Source organism: Pseudochaenichthys georgianus, chromosome 1 (assembly GCF_902827115.2).
Source record: "Pseudochaenichthys georgianus chromosome 1, fPseGeo1.2, whole genome shotgun sequence".
In the NCBI taxonomy this organism is placed as follows: Eukaryota; Metazoa; Chordata; class Actinopteri; order Perciformes; family Channichthyidae; genus Pseudochaenichthys; species Pseudochaenichthys georgianus.
Window position 1 is genome coordinate 20,511,041 of NC_047503.1, and position 16,493 is coordinate 20,527,533.

At 39.1% G+C, this 16,493-nt stretch overlaps 1 protein-coding gene across 1 annotated transcript; it reads left to right on the top strand.

Moving 5' to 3' along the window:
* The first annotated feature begins 1,138 nt into the window (after window positions 1-1,138).
* cplx2a (complexin 2a) lies at window positions 1,139-15,699 on the top strand. Its single transcript, XM_034092638.2, has 4 exons — window positions 1,139-1,377; window positions 2,776-2,860; window positions 12,221-12,399; window positions 14,028-15,699. Exons 2-4 carry the CDS (start codon window positions 2,830-2,832, stop codon window positions 14,217-14,219), a joined length of 402 nt encoding a protein of 133 aa, XP_033948529.1. The 5' UTR covers window positions 1,139-1,377; window positions 2,776-2,829; the 3' UTR covers window positions 14,220-15,699.
* The last annotated feature ends 794 nt before the right edge of the window (window positions 15,700-16,493 follow it).

Genomic DNA, 16,493 nt, shown 5'->3' on the forward strand with positions numbered 1-16,493 from the left:
ATAAATGATGGCGAGTGACATTAAGGCACAGTGAAGGGGAAAAGCAAAGGACATATAAAATGTACTGTTGAAAACGAATGTAACACTGCCATATTTAATATATTTTTCAATTGCTGTAAAAATAATACTGGACAATAATTAGTGAGTGAAAGAAGTAACATTGATTTACATTTTGATGAACATTTAAATTCAACCATAGTGCTAAATAGCTAGACACTGTCATGTGATGAAGAGAAAATATTGTGTGAACCGTCTGCTAGTAATGGCATTCATAAATTACTGAACACTTAATCGTTAATTTAGTAGACAGTATGCAGTACAGGTTGAGTATGTTAGTGTGTGATTTCAGACACTGCTTTGATCTTACATTCTGCAACTGTTTTGGTTTAGTCTTGTCGCTCTCATTAACCTTGTTTCCATGTGCAGGCAGATCAGCTAACAGCTTTAATAAACTGCCTCTACACTACATGATCAGGACCAAACCTAACAAGCATTTAGCAGCCAAAGAACCAGATATTTCCCTCAGGAATAGGTGGATACCAAAGACGGAGCTAAAAGGGGAGTTTTGGGGGGTCTGTCCAGTGGGCAGAAGCACAACTTAAGTTAATGTTATGTGTCTTTCTGTCTTTTGAATGGAGAATGCGCTAACATTTGCTACAATGTTAAATAAGCTGCCTTAAGCATTGGTGACATCTAGTCTAAAAAGTCATATTTTTCTGAATCGTGTTAATTCGTATTATAAGTGTTAGTTAATGTTGATGGTAGGGTTTGCAATTGTGTTTTTTATTTATTAAGTGCCTTCTAGTGATATGTTTGTTCTCTGTGCAACACTATTTCTTTACTGTAATCGTTTTTTCCTTTCGTGAGACAATAAAAGCAACCCTAAAGGCATTGGATGATTGAACCGAAAACTAATGAATAAAGAACTGTGAGACTAAAAAGATAAATTGTATGAAAAGGCTGATAAGATGTTTACCTCTGTAATGATTCAAAATATTTGCATGAGTTAAATAAAACCTTCAAAGTACTTTTAAATGTTATATTTGGAGTGTATATTGTGGAGAATAAAATGGAAGCTTCTCTTGGGAGATATTACATTGATGTGCTCCCTCCCTCCCCCTCTCTCCCTCTGCATGCTCTCATCTCGTCCTGCAGGAATAGACTCTTCCTCCGCCGCTGCAGCCTCACACTGACACAACCGGCATGTCTGCAAACTGAGAGCCGCACAGGAAGACACACAGAGGCACAATCCCCTCTTTAAGACGCACAACTTGTGTTTTCCTTCTCCCAGCTGAAGCACAAAAAGACGGGTGGTAATAACACTACGAAGAGCCTTTTTTTTGGAGGGATCAAGACTTCGAGGAGGATCAAAACAAGGTAAATAAAACCTTAAGGGGTATTTGCGTGTGTGGCTTTCACTGTACGGGACTGGATGGTGATGGGGCTCGTACGCAGGGGTAAAAGATGCTGATACACTTCCACACTGTACATGCATCGTGGTGTGTGTATCCAAGCCTGTGTGGTGCAGTTATTTACCAGGGAGTACATAATGTACGGTAGGCTACTGTTAATTGTGCCGAAATGCTGCAAAGCACCAGTATCTGTGAGTGAATACTGTAAGGGGTTCACGTGAGGGGAAAATTATGCCGCTGCAGATGATGGAGAGGAACCAGGAAATGGTTCAATGACGCTCAGCTGCTGCAGATTCGACTTTGGGGCGAGCGATAATGTCACCAGGACGAAACTGCGAGATAATAATGAGTGCAGCAAGTTTTCAGGAGGACGTGTTTTTTCTGCTAGTCCGCTGTGCCGCAATGGCAAAGCGACGCTGTAAAATGCAGTGCGGTTGTCATGTCGTAAAAAAGATGGTAGAAAAAAATTATCATCATAAAGTACAATAAGGTCGTTTCAAAGTCAGTCTTGAACTCCGCAACTCCCGAAGTATATTATAAGAATATTATAATGATTACAAATAGTTTTTTCTTTATTACCAAAAAGCACCATCATTAGATCACAGTTAAGTGCCTTAGACGTCCCAGCAGCAGTGTTATAGAACAAATGATACGTTAGGTTTATACAAAATGAACACTAATTATCTTTAAATCCCAAGAAAACAATTAATACAATGTCATTGTTATAGTCATAATATGGTGAATAAAATGTCATAATGCTCTTCATAAACTTAGAAAGCGTGAGCTCATGTAGGAAATGATAGTGTCTTTAAAAAAAAGTAATGTTCTTCTCTGTCATGGAATGCCCTTGCAGAGATGCTCTCCAAGGCCCATACAGCATGCCCCCACTAGCTCATCTTTGACCTCTGTCTCAGCTTTTGATTATTCTGGGAGATATATCTAGGAGGATACACGACAGGCAACGTCAGCAAAAATCTGCAAAAGATGGAGTGTTTGTTGTAAATCAAGGGCGCAGGTGCCTCTACAAAACTCAGTGTTGTACTGGAGGGTAAACCATCTTAACCCAGTTAAGTCTCACTCTTTTGTTCCTTAGACTTGGTCACATGTTGTGGCTCTAAAGGTGTACATTCATGAGTTTAAGTAATCAAATGTGTGTGAAAATCTTGTGATTATTATTAAAGTAGTAAAGTGTCCTTTGCTAAACAGAGATCTGCGTCTGGAGGTCGTTTCTTGTCCGCATCGAGCCTCTTCAGCGTCATCCTCCCCCATCCCATCAAACACTTGTATAAAAACCCCTGGAGTGAAACTGCATGTCCTAACAGTGGCATTCATGCGATCTTGTGTATTCTCTCCCCGGCTGCAGGTCTGTCCCCGATAACCTGACCACTGAAGGAAGAGAACACAGAACTGCTTCATCATGAATTTTGTAATGAAAGCTGCGATGGGAGGTGAGTAGTCTACCGGGCTAGAGGTTGATTTAACACCACTGCAGTGTAAAATATTTAAAGGGTTGTTCAGCAGCGATGGCAGCGGGACTGTACTAGTGGCCCAGTAGTTATGGGGGATATTGGGCTGAGATAATCCGTCCTGCACCAAACTCCTGACTTCAAACATCAGCGACGCATTCCACCTCTCCCCCTCTCCCCCTCTCCCCCTCTCTCACTCTCTCACTCTCTCCTTCTCTCTGCATCAATCTTTGAAAACCTCTTAGGGCAGGGCATGACTTCCTGTTGGTCAAGTAATGCTTCAATGAAGATTATAGAAACCTGTTCATGGTTTGTTGCTTGCTTTTCTGCTTATTTTTAAGTGTCTTTGACCAATTATTCCCTAAAAAGCGTGTTTAAGTATCTGTCGTAAGGTTTGGACTGCTGCATTAGAAATCGGACAGCAGCAGCAGAAGATTTCCACATATGCAGTACTAATAGTGTACCTGAAAAGTGTCCAACATGTCACCTTCTCAGGACGTCAGCAGCAGCCTTATTTTTAGCCTGATCTTCATGCATTTTTGAGTATCCTCAGTGGAATGTGTTAAGGAGATTTTAAGCCCAGTAAAGGCTTAATTATCGACGCCTTGTAATATTTTAATGACATGAACCCCCACCGCAAAGAAAATTACAGCTATCACAGTTTGTGTTTTCTAGCCAACTGTTGGCGTCTTTAACAGCTAGAGAAATAGAGAAGGGCTATTTTGCCAAGAACTATGATGAACATTTTTTTTTAACAAGACTTTTGCCCTTTTAAGCCTTCAGGTATTATCCTTTAGGATATTATCTTAGCTATTATTTGCCCCCTAATTAGTCCTCATTATGGCCCTGTAATTGATCCCCCTTGTCAGCTGTAGCTTCACAGGAAAAGGCATGAAAGTGGCACCAGTAGTTTTAATGCTGCAGGTCATTCATGCAGGTTGCTGAGCTGTTGTTGTCCCGCTCACAGAGGTGTTGGGCGGGTACAGTTGAGGTGTGGAGTTGCAGCCCCTGCTCCTCATTGGGATGCAGAGGACGCCGCCACTGCCTCGCTCTGCATAGCTGCTGTGCCTCGTGTCTGCGCTAGGAATTCTTAAACCAACTGCATTGCATTGGATAGTGATTTTTATTCCACAGAGGTCGAGCTGCACTCCCCCAGCAGACTTTGGAAATATATTTGACAGTGTGGACTGTGTTTGCGTCCGTACCCTGCCTGTGCTGCAGAGGTGTTTCATAGACATTGTATGGGACGTGTGTGTACTGCATCTCCAGGCGAAATGAATTATAGACGCTGCAAAGGCCTACTTTAGGGTATGGATTTGTGTGTGTGTGAGAGAAGGAGGAGAAAGTGAGAAAGGGTGCAAGAAAGATACAATCTGAGAGTGGGTGTGTGTGTCTAATAATCAATATGTATGCCTATTACGGTGAATATTCTTCTACCAGTGCAAGCTGTCTTTGGTTCTAGTCCTCGTTTACTGACGGGGACACAGTGACCTCTTTCCACTCATATGTCTGCGAAATAGCTGACAGTGCACTGGACCATTGAAGCTCCCTGAAGGGGAACAAAATCAGATAATGAAAAGAACCAATTAGCCCGCTAATCAATCTGATAGTCGTTGCCTGTCAGTCAATACATCAATATGAGCAATAAAATGGATGATTCTGAATTGGGACATTTATTACTTCTGAAATTGGACTGATTTTAATTTCCCTCATGTCTTGTCAGGCTTTACTGTCATCTTTTAAACAAAGACAACAATAAAGATTAATATGGCTTCTCATCAGTAGACTTTTCCTCCGGCACCACACTGAGGTTGACAATTTCCACGTAAAACATCAACAACTTTTTCAATCGATTTCTGTCAAATTGTATCCACACATTCATGTCCCCCGTAAAAATGAATTATAATAATCCCTAGCATTTTATGTAGCACTGTAATCAAGGCAACTGCAATCATTTGCATGTTAACACCCCAAATTAGGATAGCACAATAAACATTTTACCCACTTAAGATTAGCGTGTTAGGTTCATCATTGCATGTTAGCATACTGGCTATAGGATCAGATCTCATAGTTTGTTGTTACCTCGATCTTTTCCGTCCTGTCATTGTTTTGCTCCTGATTTCTACACCGTCACTGAGTGTTTTGCTGAGTGTGTTCGATGACGGGTGTTTGGATAAGTCTCCATGACAGTGAGGATGCTGCCAGTGCATTAGCTAATTCTCCAAGGCTTATTTGGTTACAGATACTTGGAAGAAAACAGGGCGATGTTTGACTGCAATGATTCAGCAGGACTGAATCAACGCAGGAATTTAGAGCCGTATATCTGCAGAATTGAGATATTTGTTCTTCCTTACTGCGGTAGCCATGTTAGCTCATAATACTGCTGCATTGTCTCTTGCCGGTGTATGGGACCAGGTACTGCAGCAATAACAAAAGAGTAAAGTCTCTTACAGGTCGTTAAACAGCTTAAGTAGAATGTAAAACTGATACAAATTAGCACTGTCATGTATTTGAAATAATGGTGTGACCTGCTATCTCATTTATTAATTTCACTTTCTTTACAGAAAAAACAGTTAAGACTGTGTTAACAACATACCTTATTTTAGGCATCCAACCAAAACATTGACTTGCTAAAATGCCAACTCATTTCTGGGTGTTAAGACTCTAAATAACTAAATATGACCTTACTGTATAAACCTATATGAAATGACAATATTATACACCTTTTGCTCTCTATATTACATAGATAAGTCGCCACTGACGCCCATTGTCTCTTAAAAATACTTCTCCTTTTCAGCCTATAGCTTAAATTGCATCTTAAATGGTTACAGTGGCTTACTTGTGCATTGACTGCTTATGCTCCTAAGAGCTTTAGTGCTGACTCCTAAAAGCTGAAGATATTTTTGACAGAATAAGGTGCTGTTAGGTGAGGTAGAATTTAGTCCTGAGGTGTTGAGCTCGATCAAACCCTGAAAGCCTCAGGCAGCAGTCAAACCAGCAGATTTCAGCAAAAACTCAGCACTACACAGCCAATAAGGTTTAATTACAAAATCGAGAACATTTTGCTTTTGTTTTATGTCTCATTGATAAATGTGTGCTGTGACAAATTAAAATCTTTAAAAAAAAGAGGATTAAGCTAAAAATGTACAGTGCCAAATGTTCTTTTAAACATCAATACACTTTTAATATGATTAGCAGATTAGTTTAAAGGTCCCATGTCATGCTTTTCCGGTTATTACCTGTCCCCTTGTGTGTTATGAAGGTTTTTATGCATGTAAACGGTCTGCAAAGTCACAAACCCTCAAAGTGCACCCTGTAGCGAGTAAAACTCCAACACAGAAAAGACCTGTCTATGCTGCCCCAGAACACCACGTTGGAGATTTCTCTTTTTCCATTGTTTTCTTCCTGGTCATAGTGACGTAACGATACCCAGGTCCAAATGGACCAATCAGTGGAGCTCCTCACACACATACACACACTCACTCAGCCGCTGTGTCTCGCAGACCCCACGCAGCAACCAGGAAACAACACCAGTAATCCAGCTCACACTGTCCGCTCCTCGAGCCTCAAAGGGCGGAGCAGCGAGCCCCGCAACGTCCCGCCAACACGGCACCCAGACCCCACGCAGCATTCTCATCTGTTTGTCATTACTGGTGTCATTTTCTGGTTGCTAACAAACGCCATTGTAACACATAAACACACATCAGAGCACAGTGGGCTCATATGGGGGGGGGGGGGGGGCAGGAGCTCCAACAAGGTGTGTAGGACAGAGAGTGAATACACATACTATACAGAGATGCTGTAGGAGAAAATCAATGTGAGCTTGGAACATTGAACAATGCAAATCTATTCTAGACCTCAACAATGGAATTATGATAGTTCAAAGGAACTAGAATTTGAATTTGGCAATTACCAATGTCCTTCAGTTTTTAAAAAATAATGCATAAAGGATGTGATGGTAAAAAGCTTGTACTTGCTGCAACTTGCAGAAAAAACAACTGAACTACTGTATAGTAAACCACACCATGCTCAATGTTTTGCATTATTTTTCAACAATTGCCTACCATTGATTACATACACAATTAGAAACTAAAAGCCCCCATGTTTTTCTTTTCCATTTTTCAACTGGTTTATTAATGATTTCATAGTAACCTAGCGTGTCAGGAAGTACATTCATTCCCACTTAATTATAACATTTGTAGTTGTTAAGTGTGAGAAAGCGGTGCGATTTGAGGCAACATTGAAACGAAAGACACCTTGAGATTTTCTCCTCTCACCTCCAAAGTACAGATAATCAAATTTGGCAGCACTCTAACATAATTGGCTGAAAGAAGCAGATCTCACAGACCCACTCCCCGTCTCCTTCTTGTGCGTGACTCAAGCAAATCAAATTCAGGTCATCAAATTGACCTTGAGCTCCTCCTACAGTAAAACATGTGCGTGTGTCTAAGCATGTGTGTCTGTCTGACAGCATGTCCAGATCCTATAAATAATGCATTCAACCATCCAAGTCACGCATAGAGACACAGAGAGAGAGGAAGGCTGTTTTTATTGGAAGCATGCCAGTTTATATGACCTTTTGATATAAAAGAAAAGTATTTTACACATATATAAATGTGTTGCTCCTTCTCTTAAAGCAACCAAATGTGTTTCATTCCTTGGTATTTGCCAAACACATTGCAATTAATCATTTTAAAGGTGGAAATTAAAGTAAAACAGGGATGCAACATCAGCCCCATTCTGTTCATCATCTTGATTAAAGGCGTACATCCATATTATTAACTAGGACCCACCTCCTGCTATACAAATGGTGTACTGAACGTGTGGCAGGCTGTTTTAGTCTCAACAGATTCAAATCCAACACCATGGTTTCCCCCCACTTAAAATTGAGCTATTGTATGAAGATGATAATTCTATGTCCACTCACAACAAGAACTGAACTTTTAAATATTTATGAACTCCCAATGCAAATGTAAGCCGTCTGACTTTGTCGTCCTTCCACATATATTGTCTGCCCAGGAGGCCAACCCTACATCTTTACATTCAGCCGCTTTCTCACCACACTTTGGATTTACAGAAGGGATTTACCTTGAGAACCTGAAGTGAAGAAAAAAATATAAGTACTGTTTATCTGATGCTGTCAAAGGTTCAAGCACTGGGGGAGCTAAGGTTAGTCTTCTTTCCTCTTCCCTGGAGACTTTGGATTTAACAAAGATTTAGTGACGAACTTTCTGAAGGAAAGGATTAGCAAGATGAGAATTTTCATCCAAGCATTGAAACAATGTCCAAGTATCGAGAAAAAAATCATTGGATAGCTTTAACTCGGCTGGGAAAGTTGGAAGGAGATTGTTGCTGCAGTAAAGTATCTTGAAAAGTAGAATTTGGTTTCAGGACAAATCACCTCAACTGATCGTAATTTAGAAAAGGCTTGTGTATTTGACCAACATTATTATGTTACATTAATGCGTAACAGCCAGTGGTGCACACCTGCCGGAGATCTCCTAAACAGTCCAATTGTATACAAATGATATACTTTTGATTGGTAGGGTGGAGTATTCTCCGATCTGACTCACCTAATACAATGTGGAGGCTAAAGTCCAACTAGTCAGCTTTTCATTACAGGCTTTTAGTAGCTTCTATATGAAGTGATTCCCATTACTACTATAACCATATAGAGTATGCAGGGATAGAGTGTAAAGACACTTTATTCAAAAACATAGCTTCACACAGCTTATGCGATGCCTCAGAGCTTAATGGAATTATTCCGGTTTGAAAGGACATTGCTGTATCTCTAAAATGGCTCACAAAGCATGAGCAGGGATCATAGCTCAATATAACTCAGGGCTTTGTCTCTCAGGATCTGCCTTTTTTTTTCTTCCTACATTTGAATAAAGACGATCTGAATGTACTAATAAGATTTTGTGAAACCAGCCCAGTTTGTCTTGGTTTGGCAGTGTGCAGTTAGAAGAGGTTCTGGAGGGCTTTTTTCTGGGCATTGCATGGGATGGGAATCTTTTGAAATCGAGACTTAGCTGGGTGTGAGACATTGCTCCACTTACAGGATTCAATAGCGCTGTTTACAAGGAGCGTAATGAAGATATTCAGGTACCCAGATCATAAACTGATCCTGAATCCTGTTGGCTGCGTCTCAGATAAGCTCTTACGCTGGAGCCGATCTTTGAATTTCTGAGCTATATATTCTGACATCACTGAGGATATGAATGCATGTAAACATGAATTTTAATTGGAAACTCCATTGTTTTGCTGACTAAATCACAAATCAAAGAGAAAGCGGTACTCAGCTGCAAGCTCTTAATTGGTTCAATTTGAACCCTGTCAGATTATTTGCTTGTGCTGACAAAATAAACTTGGATGCCAGCTGTTTCCTAGCAACACAATAAGGATAAAACAGACTCTCTATACACTATGTGTACGGAAAATGGTGATTAAAGTTCAGAGTCACACTTTAACTGAGGTATGAGGCACTATCTCAAAGATTATTTGCATTTTAAATTGTATCATTAATGCTAAGTCACACCAGATATTTTTGCATGCATAATGTGTATCCACATTTACTTATACTGTACATGGACACGCACACATTCAAACACACATGAGAAGTAATTGCTCAGCCACACAACAACTCATGCGTGAGAGCCTAAAATGGAACTAAGCAATTATTTATACCCACATACTGTATACAGTAGGGACACTCACTGTATACACTCTTTAGGTCCATTCATCCTTCTCGTCCCCACTGTCTTCCTCTCTCACGCACACACACACTTAAAGATATAAATGTATCATGGTCAGGCAGATATTGCTATGTCAGCTTATCTGTTTATCAAATGTGGCTACAGCAATTACCTGAGTTTGCTTTGGATTTCTCTCTGTGCATGTCTGTCTCATCTGTGTCTTTCACTTGAATCCAAGTGGCTCCTTAATGTGACTGAATTACAGTTTGATGTATTCCTTTTATTCAGTTTACATCTTTGATGTTGATGTTGTACAACTCCTAAAACTCACACTTATTTGTAGTGTGGTGTAAGCAGCAATGATTGCTTTTTTTGACATGCAAATCATCTTTTCATATATATTTTACAGTGAAATACTGTAAACCAACAACAAGAACTGGAAAAGAATACAACAAACATAAAGAAAAAGAAGATTAAACGTAGCCGATGTGGTGCATTTGAAGTCTCTGTTGGTGGCCATTTTATTTTCCTTTTCCACCATTTCGCAAACACACTACCCCAGTTGGCTGTGTAATACAAACAAGTACACATGTTAAAATGTAAGTGTCTAAAGGTTGTGACCACCTACAATTAAAACTTACCCAGGTCATATGGTAAAAGATCACATCCTACGTTGGTGTTCATATGAAATTGTGCATGTTATATTAAAGTCAATCTGAAATGTCTTCTTCCTATTTTTGCATTCAACTAATAATACAGTTAGTTCTCTTTCTATACAGACTTAGAAAGCCAATTAAATCTCATTTAACCATATTTGCATTAATGTAGCAGACATGTAAAACCCTAATGTGATTTCCAGAAGGTCAGCAGAGAAAATGCAAGTTAATGTTTACTAGTTAGATCTACGTTACGGCAACATTAATAGTTGGTCAAGTTGCCAATAAACTATTTCAGAGGAGGGACGCAAGGAGATAACGTTATTAAGAGAACGCCCATGGTGTCCATCATGATTCAGTATACCGGTAAGCCTGAGAGTTCAGTGCCCTTCATGTGTGTACAGTTAATTTAGATTTAACCAATGTGATCTGCAAACAGATGTTTGTAGGAAAACATTCTATGGTAATAAAATGCCCACTTTGCTCATTATTAGTACAGTTTCCTTTTTTGATTTGAAAGATGTCTCATACAGTTCTGCATAGCCACCACAGTATAAAATAATATATATAAAAAAGAGATCCTAGAAATGGGCCCTAGAAATAATTGCTCCAACTCTTTTTTTTGTGTTTATAGCCTGCAGTTTTCCTGGTGTTTTCTTTTTCTACCATTTCCTTTTATCCTTCATTGCACTTATCCCTCCCCATTTTATCCTCTCCTGTCTTTTATCTCTAAGCATTTGCTGCAGTTTGTTTTCGTTATGCTGAGGAGTAAAACATGTGAATGACACCGGGGGCAGCTGCAGACAGAAGGAGTACTCTGTCTTTCTTTCTAGGTTGCTTGCTTTCTCTCCTCAGATGCCCCTAGTCTGCCTCTCAACCTTTCCCCTCCTCATCCTCCTGACTTTCCCTTTCATTTTACTTCCTTTATCACACGTTTCCTTCCTTCCCTCACTCCATTTATTCAGCTGTCACACTCTCTCCCTCTCTCTCCCCGGTCCCACAGAAACGGCGGGGTAATCCCACTAACTGGAACCGCTCAGCTAATAGGACTCAATAGTTTCTGACAGATTCTCTCCCTCTCCTCATGCTCTCTCTGTTTTTCCTAAATATGCTTTTTTTGTCGCAAAATTCAGCCCTATACTGACTCACTATCTCTCCAGTCCTTATTTGTTCTGCTCCTCTCACCACCCCCGCCTCTTCTTTGCTACTCATCTGCTCCTGTATTTGCCCAAATCCCTAAGACCTTTGGCTTTTCTCCTCATCTTTTTCTTTTCTGTTGATGCTCGGTGACAGCTTATTCTTGTTCGCAAAGCTCAGCATTTTCCTGCTTTTGTATCACAAGGCGTTATCATGGGATGTACGACTTCTACAGGGACAGTAAAACAGCTTGCGTAAGACATATTCCAGGCTCGTGCCCTGTTGTGTAATCAGCAAATAGTCCCATTTGTGTTGTTACTCTCTCACATCTCTTGACCTCCAAACCACCAGGGCTATAGATGCCAATGAAGAACTCAAGGTCGTGTCTTTCTATAAATGTGTGGGGGGAGGTTAATAATGAAATAAGTTCATATAAAAACAACAATTGATTTCAATATCATTTTTTCACCCTGCGTGTTTCTTTAAATAAAGGGATTATTTTAGAATTATATAAAGAGTATTGTGGAGTGGTCTTTGAGAAAGGATTTAGATGTATGGAAATGAATTGAACAAAAACACATTTTAACTTATTGAAATATAGAAAATGTGAAATGTGATGAGGCTTTAAAAAGCAACAAACACCATGGGATATTGGCACAATATAAGAACAGTTTCAATGCTGTAAATGGCTTAAGCAAAACGTCTCTTTCTGTAAGTCCCATAAGTGCCTGCTTATCTTGTGTCCAAATTCTCTGCAGCGTCTCACAGACTCATTTGATATTTTGACATCTCTGTCCTAGAGGAGCTGCCGTTGTGTCCTATTTATTTCTTTTATTTCTTTCTCTCTCTAACAGGAGGTCCCCCTGATGTGGGCAAAATGCTGGGTGGGGAGGAGAAGGAGGAGGACCCCGATGCAGCCAGCAAGGAGGAGGAAAGACAGGAGGCGCTGAGGCAGCAGGAGGATGAGAGGAAGGGCAAATATGCCAAGATGGAGGCTGAGAGGGAAGGCATGAGGCAAGGCATCAGAGATAAGGTATATTCACGATGACATGGTATCTAAAATCCTAATGTAAAATAAGTTAACATTAAACCAACACAAGGAACGGAGTCAGTCACTGTGTTTTAATCAGGAATGCAGCAACACATTCAAAGAAAGACGTGCTTTTTAACAGAAAGGTGAATGCAAAATTGGAGAGGAAGAAAACTGACAAGCACAAATGACAAAGATTTTTCTCACATCCATGTAAGAAGTTTTGATAATTTTGGATCACATCCTGTCTTTTCATGTTTAAGTAGCTTCTATAGGCTTCTCATCTTGGCTGCATGACAGCCAAACCCTATTTATAACAGACCTGCGTTTGACACGGACTACCATCGGACTATTTCTGTTTGCTTTTATGTCATTTAAAAATAAATCACAGGAGGATCAGGAGGGAGCTGTACAGGATGAAGAGAGTAGAAAGCAATAAATTAGCAGAATGAGGCGCTATGATTCATAAGAATCAATTATAATTCTTAGACAGAAATGGGTGGGTCTGTTTTACAAACTGCTGTCCTGCATTTTTCAATGAAGGGTTCCAGTGAACTGTAATAATGAAATGGTTTCAGGTTTATAATTTATAAATGTTGTAGGCTATATTTTTAAATAGTTTTCTTTCTAAAAAGCAATATCCAGGCAGCCATTGTTAGTATGATGCATACTTAATTGCCTACAGTTGGAGTAAGGTCATACTCAGATAGTGTTGCTGTAAGTTTTCCTCTCCACAACGGTGATGCTGGGGGTGTGCAGGGATGGCTGCACCACACTGCAGAAACAGTGTGAACGACAGGCAGTGTGTGGGTGGGGCAGCTCTGAGGGGAATACTGTGAATCATTGGGATAAAAAAGCCTCACTCCTCCCCAGGCTCCTCAGCTCCTTCATTCTTCTTAAGTTATCCCGAAGGAGAACAAATAGCGAGGAACAACTCCCATAGTGCTCGTTTCCGAAAGGATTTCTGTCAGCGCTCTCCAGAGCTTTATCCTGCTGTATAACATGCTGCGAGAAATGTATAATAGCTGAAGTATACACAAGTTCTGACTATATATAGAGCAGCGTATGACACATATAAGTGTCATATGTAAAGCTGTTTCCTGCAGTTGTGGGGGAACTAAATGCCATTAGCAGTTACGGTGTGTTTTGTCCTGATTTTTGATTTATGCCTTTAAAATAAATACTTCTCAGTGTGAACATTGAAAAGCAGCATGATTCTGACGTGATCTTAAGCTTTGCTGAAGGAGAAACAATTTAAAGAACAAGAGAAAGAAGAAGGGTTAACAGCTGCTAAAAACACGAGAACTTGTAAAAGGCGCCATGGGATTGGGTTAATCTAAATGTCTGATCAAATGTATAAGTAGCAGTTTGTGTGCATTTTGTCACATTCATGTTGGATTGGAGTTACTATAACAGTTACACTTCATGGAAGACCTGGCGCCACAAAATTCAGAAGTGCCTGGTTTTTCAAGCAAAACACGCCGCCCAAGGATCATCATTTCATTTCAATTAAATCCAAATTAAATTGATGTTGTTTTATATTTATGCAGAGTCCTGTATTTATGTTATTTTTCCTGGCCTGCATTTCCTTTACTCTTCCACATATTTCTATTTCTGTGTTTGTACAACAGTATGGCTTGAAAAAGCGCGAGGAGGCCGAGGCCGAGGCAGCAGCTGCTGCAGAGGAGCCTGCAGAGGGCAGCTTGACTCGACCCAAGAAGCTGGTGCCGGCCGGGTGTGGCGACGAGGAGGAAGAGGAGAGTATCATGGACACAGTGATGAAATACCTGCCAGGCCCACTGCAAGACATGCTGAAGAAGTAGGCTAGCTTGCTAGCTTATGCTAACGTTTTTCTAGCTTAATTCAAAGGTTAAACTCACACTGTTGGCTTGAATCAAACATTTTCCCACACAAATGAAAGATGTGAACATTTCTACGAAAGTCCATAAAATAAAGTTTAATTTCGATGTGGTTTATGGTATTTGGAGAAGTTTTACGGTGGGGAAATTAATCAGATGTCAACCAACAGTGTGAATATTAGCCTTTAAACAGCCAGGTGAAAGTTAGCTTGAGTCATGTTAGCTATGTTACACTATTTAAGCTAACTTCAAACAGGGGGGCTAAAAAAACACAACGTTAGATGGTTTATCCTTCTAGTTTGAGAAATTTAAAATTCCTTTGACTCTACTCTGCAGAGCTCTCGCGCAGCACTGAAAAATAACCTTGTCCACCACGCTGTTCACTCGATTTGTACATAAGTAAATGAATACAATACAAGCCTAATGGTGGGCAAACAATCATAAAATATGATATTAAATTATTATACTAACTGTGTGTCTGTCTCTAGAATAAAAAAAGATGTGATAACTTGATAAGCCATATTTTAAAAAGGAAATGTAAAGACTTATGTTGTGTGCTCCTAAAGCTACTGTTTTGTGTTCAACCATGTCTGAAACTTATGTACAACTTTTTGCACACAGTGTTACACATTCTATGTCAGACCTGTCTATCTGCCCTACACATAGGTGTAATACCATTCATGTAGTGTAGTGTTTAAAACTGTTTCTATTCCCCTTGTTCAGTGCGTCTCCTTTTTATGTCTTGCATGCCATTTGTCTGGACATGTTTGTTGTGTGAATATGTAAAAACTCACCCTCTCCTTTTATCCTCTTCTTTGTCATGCAAAAAATATTAAGGCAATAACTCCTAAGTTTGAGTGTATTTTCACTTTCATGTCAATATAATCGTTAACAATATTAGTAATTTAAAAAAACGATATGTATGCATTCAGGAAATTTCCTTTACAGGTTTGCAGGGTTTCTTTTTTTTGATGTCTCATTGTCTCAATGAAGAATGACAGTGTAGCCATTCATACAATAGCCAAAACCTTAAGCTTTCAGCCATAAATCCAGAACTTATATATATATATATATATATATAATACTACTATCAGGATATACTACTAGGGAGAGAATAGTGAATGAATCTGTATAAGTAAGAAGAAATATGTATTCATAATAAGCAGTATAAACTTGAAAGTGGACTGGATTTTGCATCATGTGGAGATTTGCGAGAAAGAGACCCTCCCTCAATACACACAGCAAGTTTGGCTACTATATTATATTACTATGCTATTTAGTTACATAGTAAAACCAGACGGGAAGGGATGCTTGATTCAGTTTAACTTATTGTTGGGTTGAATGTAAGAACAGGCCGCTGAGTGCGACGTGGAATGCCATTGAGCAATAAAGGATTATCATGTATGTTTCTGCCTGAGATTCAATAAAAACGTAAAACCTTGTTCACAGACATTCAAATGTGTCATCTTCTATTTAAGATTAGACTATTTTTACTTTATTATTCCCAATTAGGGAAAACTTTTTGTCACAGCATTATGTAGACAAATAAATCCCAGTATAGTATGTAATTTAAAAAAAGTGCTAGTATAGTATTTCATAAATATTTTAATGAAATATCAAAGAGAGTAAAGGTCCTAGGTATGATGATGATGAAAATTATTTGATCAAAAGGGTCACAATATAGTATGAAATAAAAAAAGTTATAGAATATTGAGTCTTGGAAAAAGCAACAGTATATGATGTAGTAAAAATGTCATTAAAAAGGCCATGGTATAGTTAATCATAAAAAGAGTAATTCAAAAGGCTATGCATATAGTGTGTCATAAGACATTTATTAAGAACGTCATTATGTCATGAAAGACTCAGACATGAGTCAAACTTTAAAAACTTAAAAAAGTCAGAGCATAGTATGTCAGAAAAATACCTTAAATGGTCATAGTAAAGTATGACACATAAGGTTCCTAGTATAACATGTCATAGAATGACCATTCAAAGTAAAAGTATAGTATATCATTAGCCGTTCAAAAGAAAAGTCAGAGTACAGTATAACATTATAAATACTGATTGTTCTACACCACTACGTTTGGTAAAAAATGCTCGTAACATTCATACTAAACTATGTTCTAAAAATGTAACACAATAATACATTGTATGGTCTGAAAGAAATATCATAAGAGCTGTAATAGTACCCAGAATCCTCAAATTCAATCAAGCAATCACATTTTATTTATATAGCCC